Below are 22,694 nucleotides of genomic sequence, written 5' to 3'. Positions count from 1 at the left end.
AGTGCTAAAGCTGAGGACATGGATCAAAACCATCAGGCTAAAAAGCAGCGTCAAGAACAGTACCTTAATGCAAGATGAAATTTTTGGAAAGTTGAAAACACAAAGTGATATTAAAATAAAATTAATTAAATTCACACAAATTGTTTTTTGTTTTGTTTGTTTGTTTTAATGTTAACAGGGAAAATCTCAGGGAAGGCACAGAAACATTTACTCTTCTTTGCAGTGGCAGTTTGAAATATTATTCATACTTCAAAGACCAACTTAAACTGGAGAAGAGAAACACTGATGGTTATACATACACTTAGGATAAGGCAAAATAAAAATTGTGTATATACTTCAACGATATTCTTTCACATTTAATATGAAACATCTTTAAAATTCAACCAGAATCTCTGACACTCAGAAATCTTCAACTGAAGAGCAGCAATGTATGTCAAATGTCACACTACTGGCACCTTTGGTCAGAAAACCAAAGTACACAGATGAATTAAAGAGAAGAGATGATGCCTGAATCACAAGGAATGTAACATTAACTGTAACAAAATGATATAAAAAACATTCTATCTTAACAACAATCCAGTTTCCTGATATTTAAGCTCCCTTAAAAATTCATACTGTTTTCTATACCTTAACACCTCATTTTACTCCACAGGTAAGGCCAGTCTTAAAAACAGTCTGAATACTAAATTTCTCCTAAATATTTACATACAATCACAAATTCCCCAAAGAGTCATTCACTACTCAAGGAAAACTTTAAATCTGAACAAGCTGTGCTATGTCTTTTCATATGCAACTATGGTGCTGAATATCTCCTTCAAATAAATTTTTAAAAATCAAACCAAAACACCTTTTTTGACTACAGAATCACAAAGTCCACAGCTATAGGTCTTCTCTTTTGCACTTCCAGCTCTGCCAACACTCCCTTGCAATTTTCTTTTCCAGAGACTGGTTACAAGTCTGAAATACATGTTGTGCTGGGCCTAATACTTGTAAATCAGGCTGAGATCCAAGAAGAAAAAAAAAAAAAAAAAAAGTCCTTTTGAATTCAAGGAATTGTTCATCCAGCCCAGTCTACTTTTTTTTTTGTTGTTGTTCCCCGAGGTATTGCTTTTATCTTTTCACAGGAATCACTGCAAGGACATTACACATTGTATGGCTAGAAAGCTTCTTCTGACAGCCACTGTAATTTCTCTCTCTTCATTTCATTCCACTACAGTTAGTCTGCTGCTAAGCAATCCTATAAAACCAAGAGTGAACAGGTTAATGTACAGTCCAACGTTCCTTTCAAACCCAGTTACTGCTTAATTTAAACTTGCTTTCAGAAGTTTTTTATTCTTCTTCTTGTGTTACCATACCTAAGTTCCTTGTAGACACACGTTGTCACTTGTAGAACTTAAATTTTAGAAGTATGGGAGTGACTTCTGAAAATCAAGCTTTGTAGCTAGCAGCATGTGACCATAAGGCACTTTTTTAAGGGAATGTGACTTTCAGAAGTCACTCCATTATTTCTTAAAACTAGGCCACATACTAGTACTTAAATATGTGTTCTGTAGACTAAAGTTTTCTGTAACCATTTTTGCATTGTTCCAAAAGAAAGAAACTGAAGCTTCACACAGCAAAGAAGTCATAGTTTTATGACTGTTGTAATATTACATTAAGCTAACGTGAAGTCTGTAGAAAAGTAAGAGCAGGATTACCTACAGATGTATCATACGATAAATCAGTTTTAAATTACTGCTTTATTAACTGAGAGAAATAATTGCTTAGCTGGAGGTTCTGAATAGCCATTTCAGTAATTGTCTAAATTCTAACATGAAAAATTGTGTCTGGTTGAATCCATATTCCCAGAGTTTCAACCAGTACATTTACTGGAACAATATTATCTCTGCAGGTACAGAAGAGAAATAGTGACTGAAGCTGAATTGATCTGTGAAAGGATGCAATCACTTGCACGCTCTTCTACATAATACCTAATTTTGACGATTCCTCATCTTTTTAACCATTCTGAGTAATCATAAAGACTGAGAGCCAGTTCTGTATTTTAGGTAAGCCCAAGCTTGAAGGAATTCAAAATCATGATACCGATAACGAATGAAATAAAATCATTTCCACTACAGTACGGAATGAACTAATGAAAATTTTTCAACTATAGTACAGAAGTTGATCTTATAGAAAGCAAATATTTATGCTTACATGTGTACTTGAAAACATTACATTTGTCCATTCACATAGAAATGAAAAACTAATTGAAACTACACTCTGTATCTGTTTGTTTATAAATGTACAGCAAAATATTAATCAATTAAATGCACACAGATGTTCCCTTGGGGAAACTGCACCTTATTTAATAGGTGCCATTATGTATTCATTAGTATTACAATCAAAATACTGAAAGCTTTTTACGTACATAGGAAATCCTTTAAAACAAAAGATCTCTCTTAAATATATTTAGTAACCCATCCCTTGCCCAGCTCCTCAACAGGTAGACAATGTAAGTCACATCTCACAGAAAGGTTTGGGTTGGAAGGGTCCTTTAAAGATCATCCCATTCCACGGGCAGGGACATCTTTCACTAGATCAGACTGCCCAAATCCCCGGTCATTCTCATAGCCTGCTGTGAGAAACTGTATAGACCAGACTTCTGTTTCCACTTTGACTGTGTAAAAACACTTCTAATATCAGCAGTCACTCTTCCTCTTACCATTCGAATCCATGCAGGCAGTCGGCAGCGGAGGCAGTCCCTGAAGCTTCTGGTTTGTTAGATTTAATCCAGTCTGGTCATTCAAGTGTAACACATCACATAATGCCTTTCAGGTTTTGCTGTATTTTAATTCAAACTGGGATACAAGTCATGACATCATTCTGGTTCTATGTCAAGGTCTTCCAAAAACTTCTTTTAATTTGACTATTTAAAAAAAAAATCTTGGCTCATGCTTGTATGGAATTGAAAACTTCAACAAGATTAATTGCTCTGCTGTCCTCCAGTGCTGCAATGTTTCTAAGGTGTTTTCAAAGGCTAAACACTACAACCTCAGAAATGCAAGTAAACACTACCTGCTGTATTTTCAGAGAAGGAAGTAAGGATATAGAGCAGTGCTTTTATTGTGCCAAATAACAGAAACCATCAGAGTTCAGACTTTTTTTTAACCACTGTACTCGCCTTGCCCAGTGTAGCAAATCCTTGGGTTTTCCATGATTACCTGCTCTGAATTTTGAGCATAAATTAGTACCAAAAAACTTTCACTGCATATGTAAGGTGCAAAATGACACTGATCCTTTCTTCTCGTTGAAACACAACAGTTAGACTTCCATATATCAATCAGTTTTCCCTCTTGTAATTTGCAACATCACTTCTGTGCAGCATTAAATAGTAATTATAGACAAAACATTGGAGAAGATGACTGTGATATAAAAAGATGACTGTACCTAAACAAAAATAGAGTTACCTTTGTTATCTCTCAAAATTACCTGCTTGGTACTGGCTCAGACAAAAAAAAAATATTTTTAAATATTAGAAGAGCATCTCTCAGTTTCCTTCTTTCCTCAATGCTGCAGCAAAGTTACGACAATTCACTTGTAACAACAGTGACAACTGCAGCAGAATGCCGTGATGTTACTGAGAATGAGGAAGAGATTGAGAGAGAATGTCTACACAGTGCATACCAAACACACTAGGCCATATCCTGAGTTCTTCAGTCAACGCTTGTACACAGAACAATCTTGGGGCACATCTCTTCTTTGACCCATACTTTCTACAGTCACTTATACAAGAGCAAATGCATAAGTGAAATCATTCCGAGCAACAAGCATCTTTTGTCTCTTCATTGCTTTCAAAGATTACATATGGCACAAGGAAATGGTGAATCAAACCTTGTGATCCTTGCAGGGAGTTCTTCCTCAAAGAGGAGGCAGAAACTGAGGCAGAACTAACAGATTTTTCTGGGTACAAAGAGCACCAAAGTCCAAGTGGATTAAAAAATTCACAACTTGAGATTTGCTCATGTATGGCATTTTTTCCTATAAATTATCTCTTTCTTTTTTTTTTTTTTTAAAAAAAAAAAGAAGCTAAAAATTAAACTTGTCCATGCGTAAAAAATATGGTGTGGAAAAATATTTCTGAACCAATGAGATGTGTGCAGATCTGTGGTAACTGAGGTAGATTTTTTTTCCTCATTCTGAATATGTTCCAGCATATACTTGTTTAAGTTCTCAATCTCTTTCAAAGCAGGTATTTTGACTAACACTTTGACTCGAGAAGTGCATTCTCTTCATCCCCAGATTGCGCAGACTTGCCGTTTTCTCTTAAAGTTAAAAATGAGTATCTCAGTCCTCCTGCCATACTAAAGAAAAGAGAATGAACACAGATGTCAAAGATTCTTGATAAAGTATGCACACATGGTCACTTTATAGGTATTTACTCGTCCTTCCAAAGGATTAAGGAATGCCAGCTACCATAAATTAGGAGTGCCTGAGAACTATGTAAGCCATGTCAGAAACTAGCCCTGAGTCTACGAAGATCAGTTATCATCTGCTTCAACACGTTCATAGAAGCAGGTGCAAGAGTTCATCAAAATACAAACCATCACAACTCTGAATCGTAACTCATGTTCAATGAACACAACTCATTCAGTCAGTGTTCTTGTTTCCCACAACACTTTTTTTTTTTTCTCCCTAGGAAGCCTCACAGCACAGAACTGATCAGGTCCAAAACTACTCATAAAAAAGGATAGTTTAAAAAAAAAAAAAAGTAAAGCTGTAGGCATGTTTCTATAGTTAAGATCCTACCATGATAAGATTCAGTATCTGAAAACAAATATGAAAAAACATAACTAATTGTAATGAATTTCACATTCTGAGGCAGTGCTTCCTCAGGCCGGTTGTTTCCAAACTGCATCACCCAAGTGGGCCAAACCAAACAAAACATAAAACCGTATCTCACTGAGAAATCTTCAGCTTTAATAATGGCTATTTGAGTTCTACTCACCAAATATTTAGGCCTATAAAGTTCAACACAGAGAATATGTAATCTCCACCAATTAACATTCCGATGTAAGCGATGGATATATTCTGAAAAGAAAACAAAAGCTATGAATTTATTGAAATCAATTGACATCTCCAAGAACATAAATTAATTTACTTTTCTAAGGAAATAGCTACGCTCTGTTGCTGGCCACTCTAAAATTAGTGCTTAAATTAGTTTCCTGGGATGTTATTATTATGGATAATTTAACAGAAAATAAAACCAGTGTATCTTCTAAATGTGAGGCAAGGCACTGAGAGTGACTTTCTGAAGAGACAAACAGAATACGAAAATTAGTTATCTGACATTAGGCAAAATGGAGTTAAGGCTACTTTCTGAAAATTTACTTCCTTTTAATCTTTGGAAGGCTCATTTCAAATCCCACTTCTTACTACTAGCAGGTTTCAGGTTCTCAAGCATAAAAAAGTATGCTTTAAAGTTATAATAAAAGCTTTTTATTATTGCTTTAAAAGGGTTACCTCCTTACTTTGCCAACTAAAAGCTCATTGAAAGCACTTGGCTCAAAGTCAAGTCAGGCACAGTTTAAAGAGTCCACTACCAGCCTCATCAAGTTTTGGGAATCTGAAATTGCCCTCTACAGAACGAAGGAAAGCTGTAGAACTGTGTGATCATTTTACCAGTGCTTTGCTGGTTTCAGATGTTTTAGCAGCTAATCTGAACAATGACATCATTTCTACTGATTTCTACCGGGGACTACTGAATCATGAAGTGCTTCTCAACTTTAAAGCAAACCAAGGCATTTCAAAGAGTAATTATAGTTCGGAAAATAGACATAGCATTGCTCTACCTTAGTGGTTCAAAGCTGATATGTAAAATTTGAAAGAAAGCCTTCAGGACCTGAAGGAAAAACTACTAGATTATTCTTACCAGCTTTCCAAAAGCAAAATAACAAATGAACAGACAAACAACTGTAGAAAGAAAACTACCATCTTCTTTTTGCGGATTTTGCTATGCTGGAGGTAGTGTTTTCATTAGTCACCCACTCAAGGGACAACCCTGATGACTGTTATTCCTATGCCTAAACTAGTTTGGATATTGATAGTTATTTGGCCCACAACCACACAAACTTCATCTTTTACTAAAACTCTCCTGGGTTAAGCTTTCTGCTCCTTTCCAAACTGGCCTACAAAATGGTGCTTGCGCAGTCTTCCCAGATCAGACACTCTGGTCTCATCAACACAAAGGAAGTTGCACTGGATTCAACTTAATCTGGGTTAGAGAAAATAGACTATGAGGACACCAAGTTCAGTTTTTAAGACAAGCTTGTTTTAATATTAATCAAATTGACCAGAAGTTATATAAACCAAAATGAAATAGTCTGTTCAGCTAGAATACAAGTTCCCACACAGAGGATGAAGCAGTTACCATAATGCTTAACAGTTAACATAAGTTAACATAATAAACTCCTTACTACAGTTGTTACTATGGCTTAGCCATTATTTTTCATCTGTGAGCACCCCATGATCAGAAGCTATTAAAATAAGTTCAACCCCAAATGAACATGGATTAGTCTGTATCAGTTTGCAATGGGTTTGCTTAGGCTACCCTGACAAACTCACAGCAACTTGAAAAAGAACAGCAGCAGGTGACAGTACCTGATTAAATGTGATTAAATGCACATCTTTTAACTAAAACTGGTTCACGTTTCTCTTACAGGAAAAATAAAAATAAATCAATACTCACTTTGCTTTCCAGAGTATATCTACACATTCTTTCAATAGAAGAAAACAAGGTGACTTTCTAGTGTGGATTTCCAAAATGTAAAAATGCAGCTATGGCACAAGCAGTGTCTCAGTGTTAGCCCTCGTTTTGAGTTTCCAGCTCAAAGCATAATCAGGACCAGTGTTGATGCAATGCTCTATTTCAGCATTCTCTTCTAATCCATTACTCACCTTGATGGCACCAACTACTGTTGTCGTAAGTGCAGAATTGTAATGACTGCATAGGACAGTAGAATACATCAAAAGAAACCTAAAGAAAATAAAAGAAAAAATGTTTTAAGTTCCTCTCAGGGAGCTCAGAATTTTAGCAATTCTTAGAAATGTTCAACAATTTTCAAGGATTAGTATTCTGCTGGGATCTTCATGCCAACTTGTTCTATCTCCCCCAAAAGATTTGTTGATCTGTACTTTAAGTCAATTATGTGCATAAACAGATTACTCAAAATACAAGCTGAAAAAATGAAGTCTTTCTATAAGCTGCTTGAGCTCTTGCACAGTCATTTCTGTTCTTTGTGCTTCTTAAATGTCAATATGTAAAAGTATTTTGACCCTTTGGATGGTGCTATGTGAAAGAGCAGAATAGGACCCAACTCACTTTTCTATTCTTCCTTTAATTCTGCAATTCCAAGAGGAAAAAAGCATTGTTTCATTACTTCTGAGTGCCCCATACTCTTCCAGGTACTTTAAAGAACAAATGTACTGAAACAGTTCCTATACTAAACTGTTTACATTCTATTAACTGCATAGATTTAGTCAGATAATCACAATAGATGGCTAGGAGAGGGATACTGAGTACAGAAATTAAAAACGTAAATGTCATCTTGTTGACCACAGTACTTGTGAGGGCAACAACACAGGTAGTACTGAAACAGTTATTTACACTATTAGAAATCTTTTAAAAGCAAGAGAGAAACCTGGGGGAGAAATGCATTTTCTTTGAATTTTAACATAACTTATTCATAAGTTTTACAATGTAGATTTGCAATTTGAAACACTGTCATTAAAACGTCTTACTTGATTGCCCTTTGGACTTACCCCAACAAGCAGGAAAGAAGAAATTGAAAGACAAATAAAAAATTTGTCCAGTGCTGGAAATGTGTTGCCTATTTAAACAAAGAAAAGAGAGAGAGAGAGAGATTTGTGTGCTGTATAACCAACTGTTAATACATATATAATGTAATTAATATGAAAAAGTGAAAAATCACAAAATAGATTTATAATATAATTACAAAAGGTTTATGTAACTTTTGAAACAGTTTGATACATTTAACTTCAGAAACAACTGATTAACATGACAAGAAGGCATTTCACACAAAATAGATATAAATCACATCATTTTTCAGGGAATGACCATTTTTCCAGTGAAAGCAGACTTATAAGAACACAAAGACAAAATCACGAGTGTTCAGGGCACAACAACTTGCAACGAAAGGACGCTGGAATGATTTATGAGACCCATAAGCTCTGTAGCAATTTTCAGGGGCAAATCTCAAGGAATTCCAAAAGGGAATACAAATCTTCAGACTCTTTTTACAGGTAAGAAAAAAGTGACTCAGCAAATCTGTGAGGATGCCAGAAAAAGAACACAAATCTCCTGGTCTGCTACATTACTTGCCAGGACACACTGCCTACAGTATTACTGTCCTATAATTACCTATGGAGAGTTATGCTATAGTCTGATGAGACTGTAGCATGCAGGTTACTAAACCAGACTGAGACTAAACAAGAATCTCTTCTGAATATCATAACGAGAGAAAAACTGGAAATCATCTGGTGTTCGTATTTGCAGCCTCTTTTCAGAGAACATGGCAAACCACATGGTACAGCTGGATTCTCAACCACTTGCTCCAGCTGTGAGTCCCCTGTCATATATTACTTTTAAATGGTGACTCTATAAGAGCTATCATGCAGCTTCAGCTTCACCTTAGAGTGAATAATTGCATTTTCTCATCTGTAAAGGGTAAGTCCAAGTCACATAGTTCCAAATACTAACCACTAACATGGAGGAAGGATTACCTCTCAATAAATAAATAAATAAATAAATAAACAAATATAAATTCACAACCTTAAAAAAAATTAAATACAATTAAATACTGTTATCAATTTGATATATGGAATATCCCTGCTTACCTGCTGAAAGTCTCCAGTAGAAAAGCTAATAATAACTGTTGGAACCACCATAAAACAAGCATTATAGAAAAGGACACCATATTTTCCCAACTCCTGTGAAAAATGAAACATGGTGTTTGAAAATACAAGACAACTGAGAGCAAAAAAACTAAACACTGCTCTGCCAATTCTTCTTACACTATTGTAAATGAGCAGCTAGAAGGTAATGTACTACAATTTAAAAGACAAGTTTGTGATCATTGGTTTTGGTGTTTAGGACTAAGATGAGCTTCCATTTCAGTCCATTTGAATGCTCAGAAAAATACTACTGTTCTGCTAGACCTTGAAAAGTTTCTGTACAGCAGTAGTTAGACATAAACTTCCCAAGGCATCAGTCCAGAGATGCTTCGTATTAGACTGCATTCAGCTAGTGCATATTCACCCCAAAGGCACAGGGCAAGGTGGCTCCCTGGGGCTAGTGTAACAGGAAAATTAAGCCTGATTCCTAGACGTAGTACCTGCAGTCACTGGTAACTGCTGTAACCTCAAGCAGCTTGAGGGGTGCCATACATTCTGTAGGTTAATTTGCTTGACAGAAAGGCAGAGGAGGATCAGGGGAATGAAAAAACAGCCTTCCCTTCCTCCAGATTCAGTCATACTACTCAGCAAAACTCTTCAGCTTAGTTGTTGCTTTAAAATTATACCCTGTATTTTGCAGAAACCTGTGAGCCCATTAAGTGCTGCTCTCAAAGAAAAATGCAGGGTCTGGATTCAGTGCAAATTCTGAGATTATTAAAAGACACATATTTCCACTGTGCAGAATGACCCATAAAAGTCAATGACAAAACCTCTATTCAACATCTCCAAGACTGCTGTTTTCATGGCATCGAACTTAAAGAGTAGTCTGCTCGGCATTTATATAGCATATAATGTATCAAGGTATCACTTAATTCTTTGGCATACTGGTGTTGAGTTTAGACTTGCTTTTGGATAGCCTACAAAGATATCAGTTGTGATGGTTGTTGACTTAAACTGGACAAGTCTCTGTTCCTCCCCACAGGTTTATTTTACGTAAATGTCACTTAAAAGTGTTTCTAGTCAAATAATTAAATCCTTAGATATAAATTAAGCTTACAGGTACATCGTTTGCTTTAGTCTTGGATTTTTTTAAAACAAAAGCAACATTATAAAGTCCCCACAAAGTTTGCCTAAAAGACCTGAGAGAAAATAAAACATGCTGCTTATTTAGGCCTGTTCTCAGACACTCATTATGAGTTTTTTCCCAGGCTGTTCTGTATTAATGATGCATATATTCACCTATCAAGTGAAATATGAAAGCAATAGAACTATTTACTAGAGCATACAGAATGTTCATAAAGTCATATACTAAGTAACTATATTGTCAAAATGTTAAATTCAACCTAATCACCCCTCAGTTACCTTTGGATCCATTTTCTGCTTTGTATAAACTCCATTTGCTGCTGTGAAGATATCATTTAGTAATACAAAGGTGTAGCCCTCTAGATTAAAAGACAGATCAGACCTGGAAAAGATATACTATATTGTAAATAAACAAATATTATACCGTGTAATACTACCTTGCTTAACTAGAGAACTACCATAAATGAGGAAATGTAAATCTTGAGAAATCATTCAAGTAACAGGCTTTGCTTTAAATCTCCTTTGCATGTCAAGGTACTTTCTATTTCTCCAGTCACAGGACGATCACAAATGAGTCATCAGAGAGTTCCCAGAACTCAGTATGGAAGTAGCAGGAAAAGTTCAGTTTTCATTTTGTGAAAAATTCCATCTGTCTCAAACATGACAACCTGATCAATTATTTCTGAGCGTATTTATCTACTTCTTTTAACGCAAAAATGTAGCTATGGAATAAAATCTATTTGTTTTTTACAGTCAGACCAGACATATTGTCATCCTTTCTGTTTTGACTAGCTACCTCATGGATATAGTGTAATTTATTTAATAGGACATGGCTCTATCCAAGTCACACCATACGGAAATTATTTACCTTTGTACACAGTAAAGCCAAAAATAAAAATAAAAAAAACCACATTACATTTCCATTTTAGTAAAGGAATTTTTGAACAAAAAGAAAACAAGGGAGACTAACAGATAAGTACTTTGTGCACGTATCTCATATTTGAACTTGCTCAATGTGATAAAAAAGTAGACATCGTCTAACTCAAAACAAAATCTGACAACCAAAAGAACATTCTTTCTACCCAGAACAAACATATTTTTCTGAAACTATTAAAATACAATGCTACTATGAAAGGAAGGCAGTGTTTCTTACACAGTTTAACCTGCTATGTTTATGATCCTGCAAACACAGAAAAGCTAGGGGTGGAAAAAGAAGCACCCAAATACTTCCAGCTGGAGTTCAATTTTTCCCTTTGTACTCCTGCACGTCCCAGTGATGTCAGTAGAGAGATTATCCAAGTCAACTTCATTCGGAGTACATGGATCGACCTAGGGTCATCTGGCACTTAACAAGGAAGAAACTCCTCCTGTTGCCCCTCCTCTTATAACATGACTTATGTTATGAAACAAAATGAAAACATATTTCACAAATGAAAACCTTACCCAGCTGCTATGAAAGCCCCAAGAACGATGGCAAATACACTGATGATAATGCTCAGCGGGTACCGTTTTCTGTAGACAAAATTAGGCAGTTCACGTTTTCATTAGTTGAAGAGGAGATTAAATGTCTCTCTGACTGAAATGTTCCAAAGCAATTAGTAATCACAAAATATTTAACAGGAGGGCACAGTCCGGAAAACCTTACAGAAGCAATGTGGTCGACTATGAGAAGTTATGGCCCAAACTGTCAGATTTTGGCATTGAGAACAGAGATCGTAAAAACATCATGAGTACTCTGCTACTAGATAATTTTTATAGTAAAGATTAAAGGTTTAAAGTATCAGTACTAGAGTAAATTGCAACCTATCCTGTACTGGTGTTCATATGGGACTTTTTTCAGTGTCTTCAAGTCATTTAAAAAAGATCACTATATATTTCTTGTGCAATTTGTCATCTCACCTTTCATAGGGAAAATGCTGTAGAGCAGACTATCTGGATTATTTCTGAAATCAAACAAGATTTTCATCTGGAGTGGAAAGCACAGAAGCTTATGATATTCTTCAGTATGCCTACATCAGTGCTGACACAGAGTAGGGCAAAGCATACCATAACACTATCTTACTTCTTATAGGTACATTCCTTTATTTATAAATGTCTCAAATATTTTTGTAAGACACATGCTGCAATGCGTCTTACAGACCTTCCCATGCCTCTTAGGCCAGCCCCCAGCCCTGAGCAGGCCTCTGAGAAAAGATTCATCAAAAAAAAAAAAAAAAAAAAGCATAATGCTCCTGGAGAAATCCTGCAACCGAACTGACTCACATTTTCCTCACTTGCTTGAGAGAATCCTCAGGCCAACAGAAGATAGAAACTTCTGCTTTTCCTGTGAGAATGTGTAATTAGAAAAGAATCTAGGTGTTCCCCCAAATATGACTCAAATTGATTTTGATCAGCAAAAGGAGATACTTCAACCAAAAGGAGATGACTATCTAACTGGGGGCTTTTTGAAAAGCTTTTCCCCAACCATCACTCTCATGTTGCTTGGATACTGCTTCAGCAAGCTCTTTTTCCCCTTCTGACTTAGTTTCACCCAAACACAAGCCTTCTGGGTAAAACTTTAGAGGTAAGAAAAAGTATTATAGATCTATATTGCTATTCTTCCAAGTCAGTACACTTGAAACTAGCGATTCCAAGCTGCAATAGCAGAAAGTTCTTAATTTCTCATTTAAGATAACTTGTAATTATAATTAAAGAGTTTGCTGACCTAACAGCACATATTTTGCTTCACTAAACTGGCATGTTTTAAGATTTGACTCATCAAGCTACTCTGCATAAGCGAAGTACCATACTATCATCACTGTTTTGAGACATAAGGATCTGTCCTCACTAAAAAAAGCATCTGAATCACGGATCACTTACTTGATTCTTGTGCAACAGTCAAGAGAATGAGTTGTGAAAAGTGCACGCTTCTTCTCTTGTATTCACTACAGTGTATCTATGTCTTCAGATAAAAGCAACATAAAAACACTTTCTTTGTTTCTCTCTGACAGTAAAAATCACTCATTCCGTATCCTGATGAGATGCCACAAGTAATCTATTTGATAGATCTCAAATAAAGCTATCTTAAAATGAAAAAAAATAAAATAAAATCACCCAAGTATGATGATTTCCAGCAGTAATGTAAGTGGAATGGTAAACTTCCTGAGCACTGTAAACATCGGCAAACTGTCAAAATAAATAAATAAATAATAAATAAATGAATATAAATAAATAATAAATTAATAAAAATCCAAGCACAGCTTCAAATTAATAGCATTTTTATGTTCTAATTCTTATCTGGTTTTAGGAAGCAGAGGATGAAACAACTACCCCAGCAATAAGCAAGCAAATTCCCAACCACTTACTATACATAAAAATGTCAGTCTGACATTAGAGGCAGATTAGATAACCAAATCATTGAAAATAACAAGGTTTGCCAGTTTGTAAAACAGTTTGCAACTGGCTACCTTCTAAAAAGTCCCTCCACACCAGTGAAATGGAACATAAGGGCTATTTTCTACTTAACGTATTCCCTGTGAAATAAATCTTTCTACAGAAATCACAGGCAGGGTAAGTAACAATCATTTCTATTGTAAACATAAAAGACAAGAAATAAAGCTGTCTCTGAAAACACATAACAAATATAAAACACAAAGCAAACAGGCTTGGTAAACAAGCTGTACTTTCAAAAAAAGTAAAATAAATCCCTAAGAAAACGGAGTGTACAAGAATCATGAAAGGTGGATCCTATCAAACAAACTATCAAACAAATTGCTACTTCGGAACAACATACTGTTGGTCTACATGAAGTGATACAGTTGGAAACCTTTCTGACTAATTTGAGAAAACATTTACATATGACACTTCAGAAACCTGAGAGCATGGCCATCTGGAAAAATTAATCCTCTGTTTAAGATAACCACTAGCAACTGCATTAATAAACACTACAAATCCTAACACTGATTTTGGACGCTTTGAAAAAGACATTTGGAAATTATGCATAGGATCACCTGCAGGTTGCAGGTTTTTAAAATTTAAAATTACAGTTAGGGGAAGAACAACCCACAAACCTAACTTCCACAGAACTGAAACTACTTCTGTATTCACACTGGCTTAAACACTCCTAGGAACAGTGCTGCTGAAGGCATTGTTTGCCTGAACAGACACTTCAGAGGAACAATTTCAGAGTGTGCACAACAGTGTTGCAGGATCAGGTGCCCAATGTTGCTACTGGAAGAAAATGAATTCTTTAGAGAAAAAGCAACGTATTCTCTCTCCCAGCATCTCAAAGTTATGATGTGCTTAAAACCTAAAAAATTCTCAGTTTTGGTTTAGCTTACTGTCAAATCCTCAGTAGCCTGTAATAACATACAAAAAACAGCTGCAATGGCATTGCAGTGATCTCAGATACTGCAAGAGCCATTATGATTCTGCACTCCTCTTCCATAGAAAATTTTGTCATTCAATCTCCTACAGCAGTTCCTCTATATAATTTGTACTTCTATAGCACTAGCATGGAAGCACCTCTCATGGATCAGGGGGCCTACAGCAAAGCTAGGGATGGACTCTTTCAGGGAGGGTAGTGATAGGACAAGGAGTAATGGCTTTAAACTAAAAGAGGGTAGATTTAGATTACAGATTTGGAAGAAATTCTTCACTCAGAGGGTGGCAAGGCACTGGCACAGGTTGCCCAGAGAAGCTGTGGATGCCCCATCCCTGGAGGTGCTCAAGGCCAGGCTGGATGGGGCTTTGGGCAGCCTGGTCTGGTGGGAGGTGTCCCTGCCCATGGCAGGGGGTTGGAACTGGGTGATCTTTAAGGTTCCTTCCAACCCAAACCACAGCCAGCTCTTTGTGCTTAGCAGGGGAACACCACCACTTCCACTCCACAGTATTTTTTCCGTCTCGTGGTATGTCCTAAACAACCTGCAACAACATCATGATACAAATCTTTCCCACATCCCTCTTCCTTCAAAAAAGTCTTAGAGCTTTCAAGCCCTGTCAATAGATCACCCAGGAAAAATGACACTGGAGTATGAGGGGAAAGGACCCTGAAAATATATAAAGCACTCTCATTGTCACAGAGGAGTATTGTGATTTATTTTTTCTAAGCGTCCCTTAAAAGAAGCATACAACTTGTAAACAGGTCAGATGCTTGGGTAAGTTACTATAGTACTATAAGACACTACAGTAGTATCTGGTATTTAGACAGACAGACATCATTTGCATTAAAGTCCCTACGCAACACTTTTCTTCAGTGCTTTTTACCCCCACAAAATAAAGGGTAAAAGCCAGTGTATTATACCTTCTATTTACTATACCTGAGTTTGCTGGTACTTGATAATCCACTTATGTGGTTTCCAACATAAATCAGAGGCAGAGGAAACAACTGTGATAAAATTAAAAGCACAACTCAGATTATTATGTTTTGAAGCACTGTTGAGAAACTTTAATTGATAAAATTTGAGAACTGTAATATTAGATGTGGTTTAGCAAGTTTTAGCAATAAAGAAGGTAGTTTTGTTTTAAGGGGAAAAAATGTAACTGCTGCAAACCGGTCTACAGCTCTTCTTCATGTGACCATTCGAGACCACAGCTTCACTGATTTCACTGGAACGGTAGCAATTTATCTCTAACGAGACTCAGACTCCATTTAGAGTCACTTTTAATCAATTTTATTTTAATTACTGTCACTCTCAGATTAATACCTAATGTTTGGATTTTACATATAGAAGTAATATTAATAGCAGTAACAAAATAAGCAAGAGAGCAAGTGGAATAAAAAAAAAAAAGAAAAAAAAAGGAAGCTATAAATATTTCATGTTTCTCTAGGTACCCCACATAAATTAGTATCTCTGGAAGATACATTATTTTAGATCTACCTAATGAATTACGCTATGTGAGACACTAGAAATGAAAGATAAATATTTAGGTGTAAATCAAGCTTTACCATTTCTGGCTTCTAGCATAATGAGACTGACTCTCACAGAAATATATGGGCCATAACTCAATACAGAGAAACAATAATAGAATTTCAGAGCCTTAAGAAAACGTACAAAAAGTCACGGATCTCTACGCAATAGTCAGCTGCAGTTCAAAGCTGTCATTTTCCCACTGCAGAAAAATTGCAGAAGATTAAAAGCAGCCAAAGTAATCAGTGGGGACAAAGGTAGTGTGCACATCTAATCCTGTTTGCTATCAGTCAAGTGGAGCTGAAATGCCAGAAGGACAAAACTCATCCCCTGTCCGTACGTGTGCAACAGCTGGTGTTGGTACGCCTGTACACGCGTGCTGAGAGACACCGTGTTTGTCACAGGGTACGTCTTCTCAAAGCTGTGCGTGCTAGAAAAACATACAAGAGTGGGCTGCATTTTACCTATGTTACAAATTCTGCCCTTCTTTACCTCAAAGAGGAGTAATGTACAGTTGAAGTTAGCTATAGTTATCTAAAGTTGAGAGTTCAAAGTTAAAGGAGTATCAGTAACATAATAAATATTCCCCCGTCAACATGAACTCGCAAAAATTTTGTTATATACTACCTCTTCAGCAGGCTTTTATGTAGAAATCTGTCTCTATATAGGATGAAAACAGAGCTGACGTTACGTTTTCTTTCCTCTGAAGTCATCAGTTGTGAAGGAAAAATTGCAATCAACTTCATATCATCAAAGATCAGTGAAATATTTACTTTAAAAAGTTTTTCAAGAACTCCAAAGTTTTCTTGCAAAAGTAAGCACTTTGCTACTTTAAAACTCTAGCTGAAAGCGTTGAGACCATTCGGGAGTCAAAAGCAACAACAATCTTAGTGTAAGTGAAAGCAAAAGCTGTTAAAGGCTAACAGGTCAGTCAAACGATGTTTTAAAAAGTAAAGAAATCAAGACAGGTTCAGCTCACTCACTGTGACTCGTCATATCCAGCACTAAAAGCAACGTGCAAGTCCTGGATGCTGCAGTGTTTACCACTCCTAGCATATCCAGGAAAGTCTTCCAAAGGATAGATATTATTAGGACAAAATAAAAAGGATGCTGTACTTTTTTAGTGCCCTTGTACTGACATGAATGTAAAGGTTACGGCAGGGAAGGAGAGTAGTGGGATTGATAGAGGATGCAGAGGAAAGAAATTTCTCAAGGTCTCAAAAAGTTTTTGACAAGTGGAATTCAGAACTACTCACTGGGAAACCTTCTTCATTCATATTAAGAAAAAAAAAAAAGGATCGTCCATCTTATAATCAACAGCACAGATATTCCTACAAGATTTCTAAGTGCAGAAACCCCAATGATTTCAACATGCATTAAGAACACACAGCATTGTAGTAAACTGCACCCTGCTAGTAAAACAAGATGCTGCAATGGAGATGCTGGCTTGAAAAGCTAGAATAGCTGAGCTCTGCAGCAGGCCTGGGAACTAATTCTCTCTCTGAGCAAATACTGACCAATATTCTGCAACAATTTCATTTCTGTAGTCATTTCAGATCCTAGCTCCCAATTTGAGATAATATAAGATACTCCTTCATATTCTCTCTATCCTGCCTCTTTGGACCATACACACTTAAGGACTGCCTCATACAGCTAGCACCTACCTACATTGTTTTTGATGAGCATTATTTTGACACCTTCTGTTAAGCTGAAATCTTACATTTGGAGAGAACTGCTATTTGGGTTTTTGGTCTCTGACATAATCTTTTTCTATTGCTATATTACATGCCCCATTCAAATTTCCAAGCAGAACTTCTCTCTTCGTGTTGTATACTAGATCAAAATTTGCTCTTATAGACACAGATCTCCCACTGATCCTGCAGGGAGCTGTACACATCCAGCAAAGTACGTCAGGAATCTGGGAAAGTTCATCCAGCTGTATGAAGGTACCTCATTCTTTCCCATGTATTGCATAACCAAATTACAGTACATTTCTCTGCAGACAGAAGGCAAGAATATTGCAATGACATGGAAATCATCTAATCCAATATTGAATGAAACAAAGACACAGATAATCACACTTGATTAAAAAAATGCAAAATTGTTTTCTGTTCTCCTTTTGTGTCTTGTCTCATTAAGAAAACAATTTTCAAGTCCTGCAGAAAGACAGCCATTACAGAAGGTAACATTTTCTTACTACTATCACACCCTAGGTAATGCTTACCTTCACAGGTATACTTTTGTCAAAGTCAGGAAAGTGAATAATCTTATTTAATTTTGATATATACAAGATAAGTATAGTAGCTGCCATCTAAATAAAAAGAAAGAAAAAAAAAGCAATGTAAGAACAAAACCATAATGTATGATGAAAGAACTGCTTTAAAGACAAAATCTATGCATTTGACAGAACCATGGAATCATTCAGGTTGGAAAAGACTCCAAGATCACCTAGTCCAACCTTTAACCTAGCTCTGCCAAGTCCACCAGTTAACCATGTCCCTAAACACCACATCTAAACGTTTCTTGAAGACCTCTGAGGACGGTGACTCAACCACTTCCCTGGGCAGCCTGTTCCAATACCTCACAACCCTTTCACTGAAAAAACTTCTCCCAGTAACCAACCTAACCCCCCCGGCACAACTTAAGGCCATTTCCTCTTGTCTTATCACTTGGTGCTTGGGAGAAGAGGCTGATCCTCACCTCGCTATAGCTCCTTTAAGGTAACTGTAGAGCAATAGGCAGATGTTATGTATTATGTACTTCTTTCAACAGCACAGCATGTAGTGAATAAACTGGAGTAACTTTTTACTCTCATTGATTTTGCTTGTTATTTATTTAAAGTACAATATATATAAGCTAAGTTTTATGGCTCAAAAAAAAAAAGTTGTACCTTGTGAAAAAAAATGTGCATATTAAGGAGCCAAGAAAATTAAGGAGATGATCCCAGCATAATCATGCTATTTTCACACAGAGTGTTGTTTAGTCTGAGGAACCACTCCTACAGCTTTTTTGGAAGGGAGGCGTGGGGGGCATGCATTGATCAGTCTATTGGCAAAGTGAACAATAAGTAATAAAGGTATGGTGAGAATGAAGGAGAGTATTTGAGCATTCACAAGACTAATGCTGGCCACAGGGAGGAAAAAAATGTTAAATTAAATCTTAAATACAAAAATAAAATAATTGTCTATCTACAAGGACGGGGTGGAGTCATGTTCTAGTGACTGAAGTATTGTATCATGTTACATGCTCTTTTCAAAGCATTTAGGGAAATCTTGGAAGAACTGGTAAATAACACAAAGGAATGCCATTGAGTCTTAGGTTCTGCAAAGAAGAAAGGCCATACCATTGCCCTTAATATGAAGTATTTCTATTCTTTGGCTTCCACGGAAACATGAGCTTTCCAAAGACATACAGTTGTTTGAGCAGTCTGAATGTATCGAACGGCCTTTTTTTCCCCCTCTCATATAGCAAACTTTACAAGACCTTTTAATCTCTTCAGCACTATGCAGCAGAGATTTCAGACCTGTTTTTCCCTCTTCCTCACTAATTCTTAGCTTGTAACCTTGGCAGAAAATAAATCCTCTCTTTTAAATGTATCTGCCTAAACGATGTTTGAGATAAAGCTCCATCTTTCCGAGCCATCCCTTTGCAGGGTCACACACTCCCTTTTTATGGACCATGTACACGAATACTTGTACTTTGGTTTTACTACGATGCTTAACTACAACAGCAAGTATTTCTGCTGAGGCGCTGCAAATTGCCCACGAGCTGATAAGGCAGCTAAGAACCAAAAGTGTATGGTAGTCCTACCAGAAAACTGATGGAGAACGTGGAAGAAATTTATAAGGAAATACTGTTTGTCTACAGATAGAGGGAGGCAGTGTCTCTACACATATTCCACAAATACTTCAGGACTCTAAAAGCATCTAAGCCGTTGGTAGCAATCTTGACAGTTTGGGAGGCCGTATCTCTTAACTGCTGAGTTCTGTGAGAGAAAATAAATGTAATTTCCAGTTCTTTATGTGACTCTTCCTAGCCAATATTTTTGACTTGGACTGAAATTTCCTCCAACTCACTAAAACTAAGTACTCTTGCAGGGCATCTAACAAAAGAAGCAGTGCAGTATAACAGAGATTTCCCCCCTAAGATGTATCTCTATGTTAACAACAGTTTAACTTGCAAAATAGTAAGTATATATAGAATGTTTTACTTGTGAACATACCTGTCCAATTCCAAGAAACATTGGTGATGGGAAGCTGAAAAGCACAAACAGACATTTAATACTGAGGAAAGCAAAAACAAACAAAAATACACCACCAACAAAACCAAACCCAACAACAACAACAGTAAAAGAGGTGTTTAAATTTAGTACATGCGGATGACCGACCAGTCTTTAAGAAGAGCTCAGGATCTGCAACACTTACTGGAGTCCTAATATTGTATTTGTGCAGCAAAATGCAAGCCACATAAAAATGATACCAAATATGCATTGCTGATCAGTTCTAAAGAGCTAATTAGTTTTGGCGTATTTTGAGTGAAGATTACATACTTGGAGAACTCTAACAAAGCATAAGTTTTTGAGTGGCCTCACATACACTGTGCAGTAAGCTAAACCTCTTGCACTTGCCCTAACCTGGAAGCTTATCTCCACAGTCCAAACACACTAACAATATGTACTTGTAAAAAAAAAAAATCTTATGTAAATATTGTAGAAACACCTATTGTCTGCTAAAATGGCTAAATTCCTACCGTACCCTTTCAGTTGGCTCCTGCTCAAAGCACAGATGCTTGACCATTAAGAAAGCAGAAACTTTAGGACACCCCAAGAATTTGAGAGTCTCCATTTTTCCCCCTAAATCTACATCGAAAAAAAAAAATGCAGTAGCAACAGCTAATTTTTTGTATGCATAACGAAATTCGAGCAAATAAATTATTTAGTATGGTTGTCTCCTTTATGTTATAACCAGCGATGTGTTTGGAGCCTCCCTGACCAGAATCCTCAGGTGCCAAGGAGCTCCCCAAACCTAACAAACAGTTGCTTCCTCCAAAGAGCCATGCAGCATTTTGTTGGACTGCATTGTCAGGGATGGTCACGCACAAATCTGCATCTAGGGAATCTGAAATAAAATCAGTTTCATCCTCTGTGCACACCTGTACAAACAAATGCCCAATAAGGGGTGTACCTTCTCAATGAGCTCTGTAATTTTCCATTATCACAAATTCCTTGAGATTGCAGTGATTTAACACAGAGGCTACCACGAGCTGCTTGGTGCGCTGTATCTCTCCAGTGAGCACCACTGGGACAGGAACACAGCATTAACAAAAGAAAGAAACACTCTGAAGCACAGCAGGAAGGCCTTAGGGACACTGGAGTCATAACACAAATAAAGGACAAGAACTGCCAGCAGTGAAAGAGGTTCCAGGAAGCAGGTATTAGCAGACCCAAAAAAAAAAAAAAAAAAAAAAAAAAAAAGAGCAGAAGAAACAGGACTTTATAATCACGTGACATCTAAACTGTATTTTAGTTTGTACTTATAGCTGCAACACATAGATGTGAAGACTTCGTTCACATGTACTACACAGATTTCTCCAAATCTTTTTGGTCTTGTAGAGCCCTAGAAGTTCCCAGCAATGCCGTAAGCTCGTTGTACAAAATTCAGGTTTAGTGATGGCCATGCTGTCTTTGATTATCTGTCGTGGACGTGCCAGAGGTACACCAGGGATTTACAGGGAGCTGCAGACTGTAGGATGAAAACCACTAGGAAACAAAACCGTAAGTTGCCTCACAGATCATTTTTTGGGAGACACAATATACAGCTCCTACATGTTAGAAAGTAACAGCTAGATTTATTTTTTTTTTCCTTTTTCTGCGTGTTCAGTTTTGTGTCTGTTCTTGGCCCACCGTGAGCTAAAAGACAGCAAAAACGAAGCAAACTAAGCGAAGAATATTAACGGTGAACAGCTCGCTGCTGCAGGTCTGTGATTCGGTAAGGGACTGCCTCCCCACCACGTCAAAGGTGTTTTTACAATTCGGGGATCTTCTCGGGCTCAGCAGCTTTTATCTTCGGCTACCTTATAAAAGCGAGGCGCTTCCAGGAAGGCAGCGTGACTGCCAGCACCGGCAGCAGGATCACAGCTGGCAGCCGCCAGCCGAGGAGTCGCTCGGCCGCGGGGCCCCGACCTTCACTGCTGGGGAGTGCCGAGCCGCGGGGCGCTCACCTGTACGCGCTGAGCAGGGCCTTGTTGACCAGCACGATGAGGAAGGAGCACGTCCCGTAGAAGAGGGCAGACAGCAGCCTGGGCACCGCCGAGACCGCGGGGGAGGCGGCGGGGGCCCCCTCCGCGGCCTGCCCGCTGCTCATGGCGGGCGAGCGGCGGGCACGGCCCCGCCCCGGGCAGCAGCTCGGGGCAGCCGGCACGGCACGGCCCGGCACGGCCCGGCCCGCGGGGAAGGGCCGCCCGACCGCCCGGACGAGCGGCGGCGGCCGCAGGGCGTCCCCTGGCGGAGCGAGCTGAGGCGGCGCCGGGTACGCGGAGCCCTCCCCCGGAGCCGCCGCCAGCCCGGAGCTGTAAGCGGCGGCTCTGCGCTTCACAGCAAGGCAGCGCCTGTCAAAGCCTGGCACCGGTCTGCTTTATTTTTAACCCATCTCCTCAGAAAAGGGTTCCACGGGAGCACAGGTGTGTTCCAGTTGCCCATAAGCAACCAAAATGTTGAGAAATGGCGGGGGCGGGAGGGGGAGGGAAACACGACAGAACAACAAGGGGGACACGGGT

General features: G+C 37.8%; 1 protein-coding gene across 1 annotated transcript; it reads right to left on the bottom strand.

The window, feature by feature from the left end:
* Nucleotides 1–140: 140 nt before the first annotated feature.
* Nucleotides 141–22,417, bottom strand: SLC35D2 (solute carrier family 35 member D2). The gene is made up of 13 exons (XM_013198778.3): nucleotides 22,140–22,417; nucleotides 20,143–20,176; nucleotides 18,145–18,231; nucleotides 15,330–15,397; nucleotides 13,126–13,197; nucleotides 11,476–11,544; nucleotides 10,312–10,414; nucleotides 8,893–8,985; nucleotides 7,798–7,865; nucleotides 6,934–7,012; nucleotides 4,985–5,067; nucleotides 2,702–4,340; nucleotides 141–1,237 (listed from the first exon to the last, which is right to left on the bottom strand). The coding sequence occupies exons 1-12, from the start codon at nucleotides 22,280–22,282 to the stop codon at nucleotides 4,238–4,240; spliced, it is 1,002 nt and encodes a 333-aa protein (XP_013054232.3). The 5' UTR covers nucleotides 22,283–22,417; the 3' UTR covers nucleotides 141–1,237; nucleotides 2,702–4,237.
* Nucleotides 22,418–22,694: the final 277 nt, after the last annotated feature.

This window comes from Anser cygnoides, chromosome Z (assembly GCF_040182565.1).
Source record: "Anser cygnoides isolate HZ-2024a breed goose chromosome Z, Taihu_goose_T2T_genome, whole genome shotgun sequence".
Classification (NCBI taxonomy): Eukaryota; Metazoa; Chordata; class Aves; order Anseriformes; family Anatidae; genus Anser; species Anser cygnoides.
Note: the sequence above shows the minus strand (reverse complement) of the source record. Positions and strands in the feature narration are given on the sequence as shown.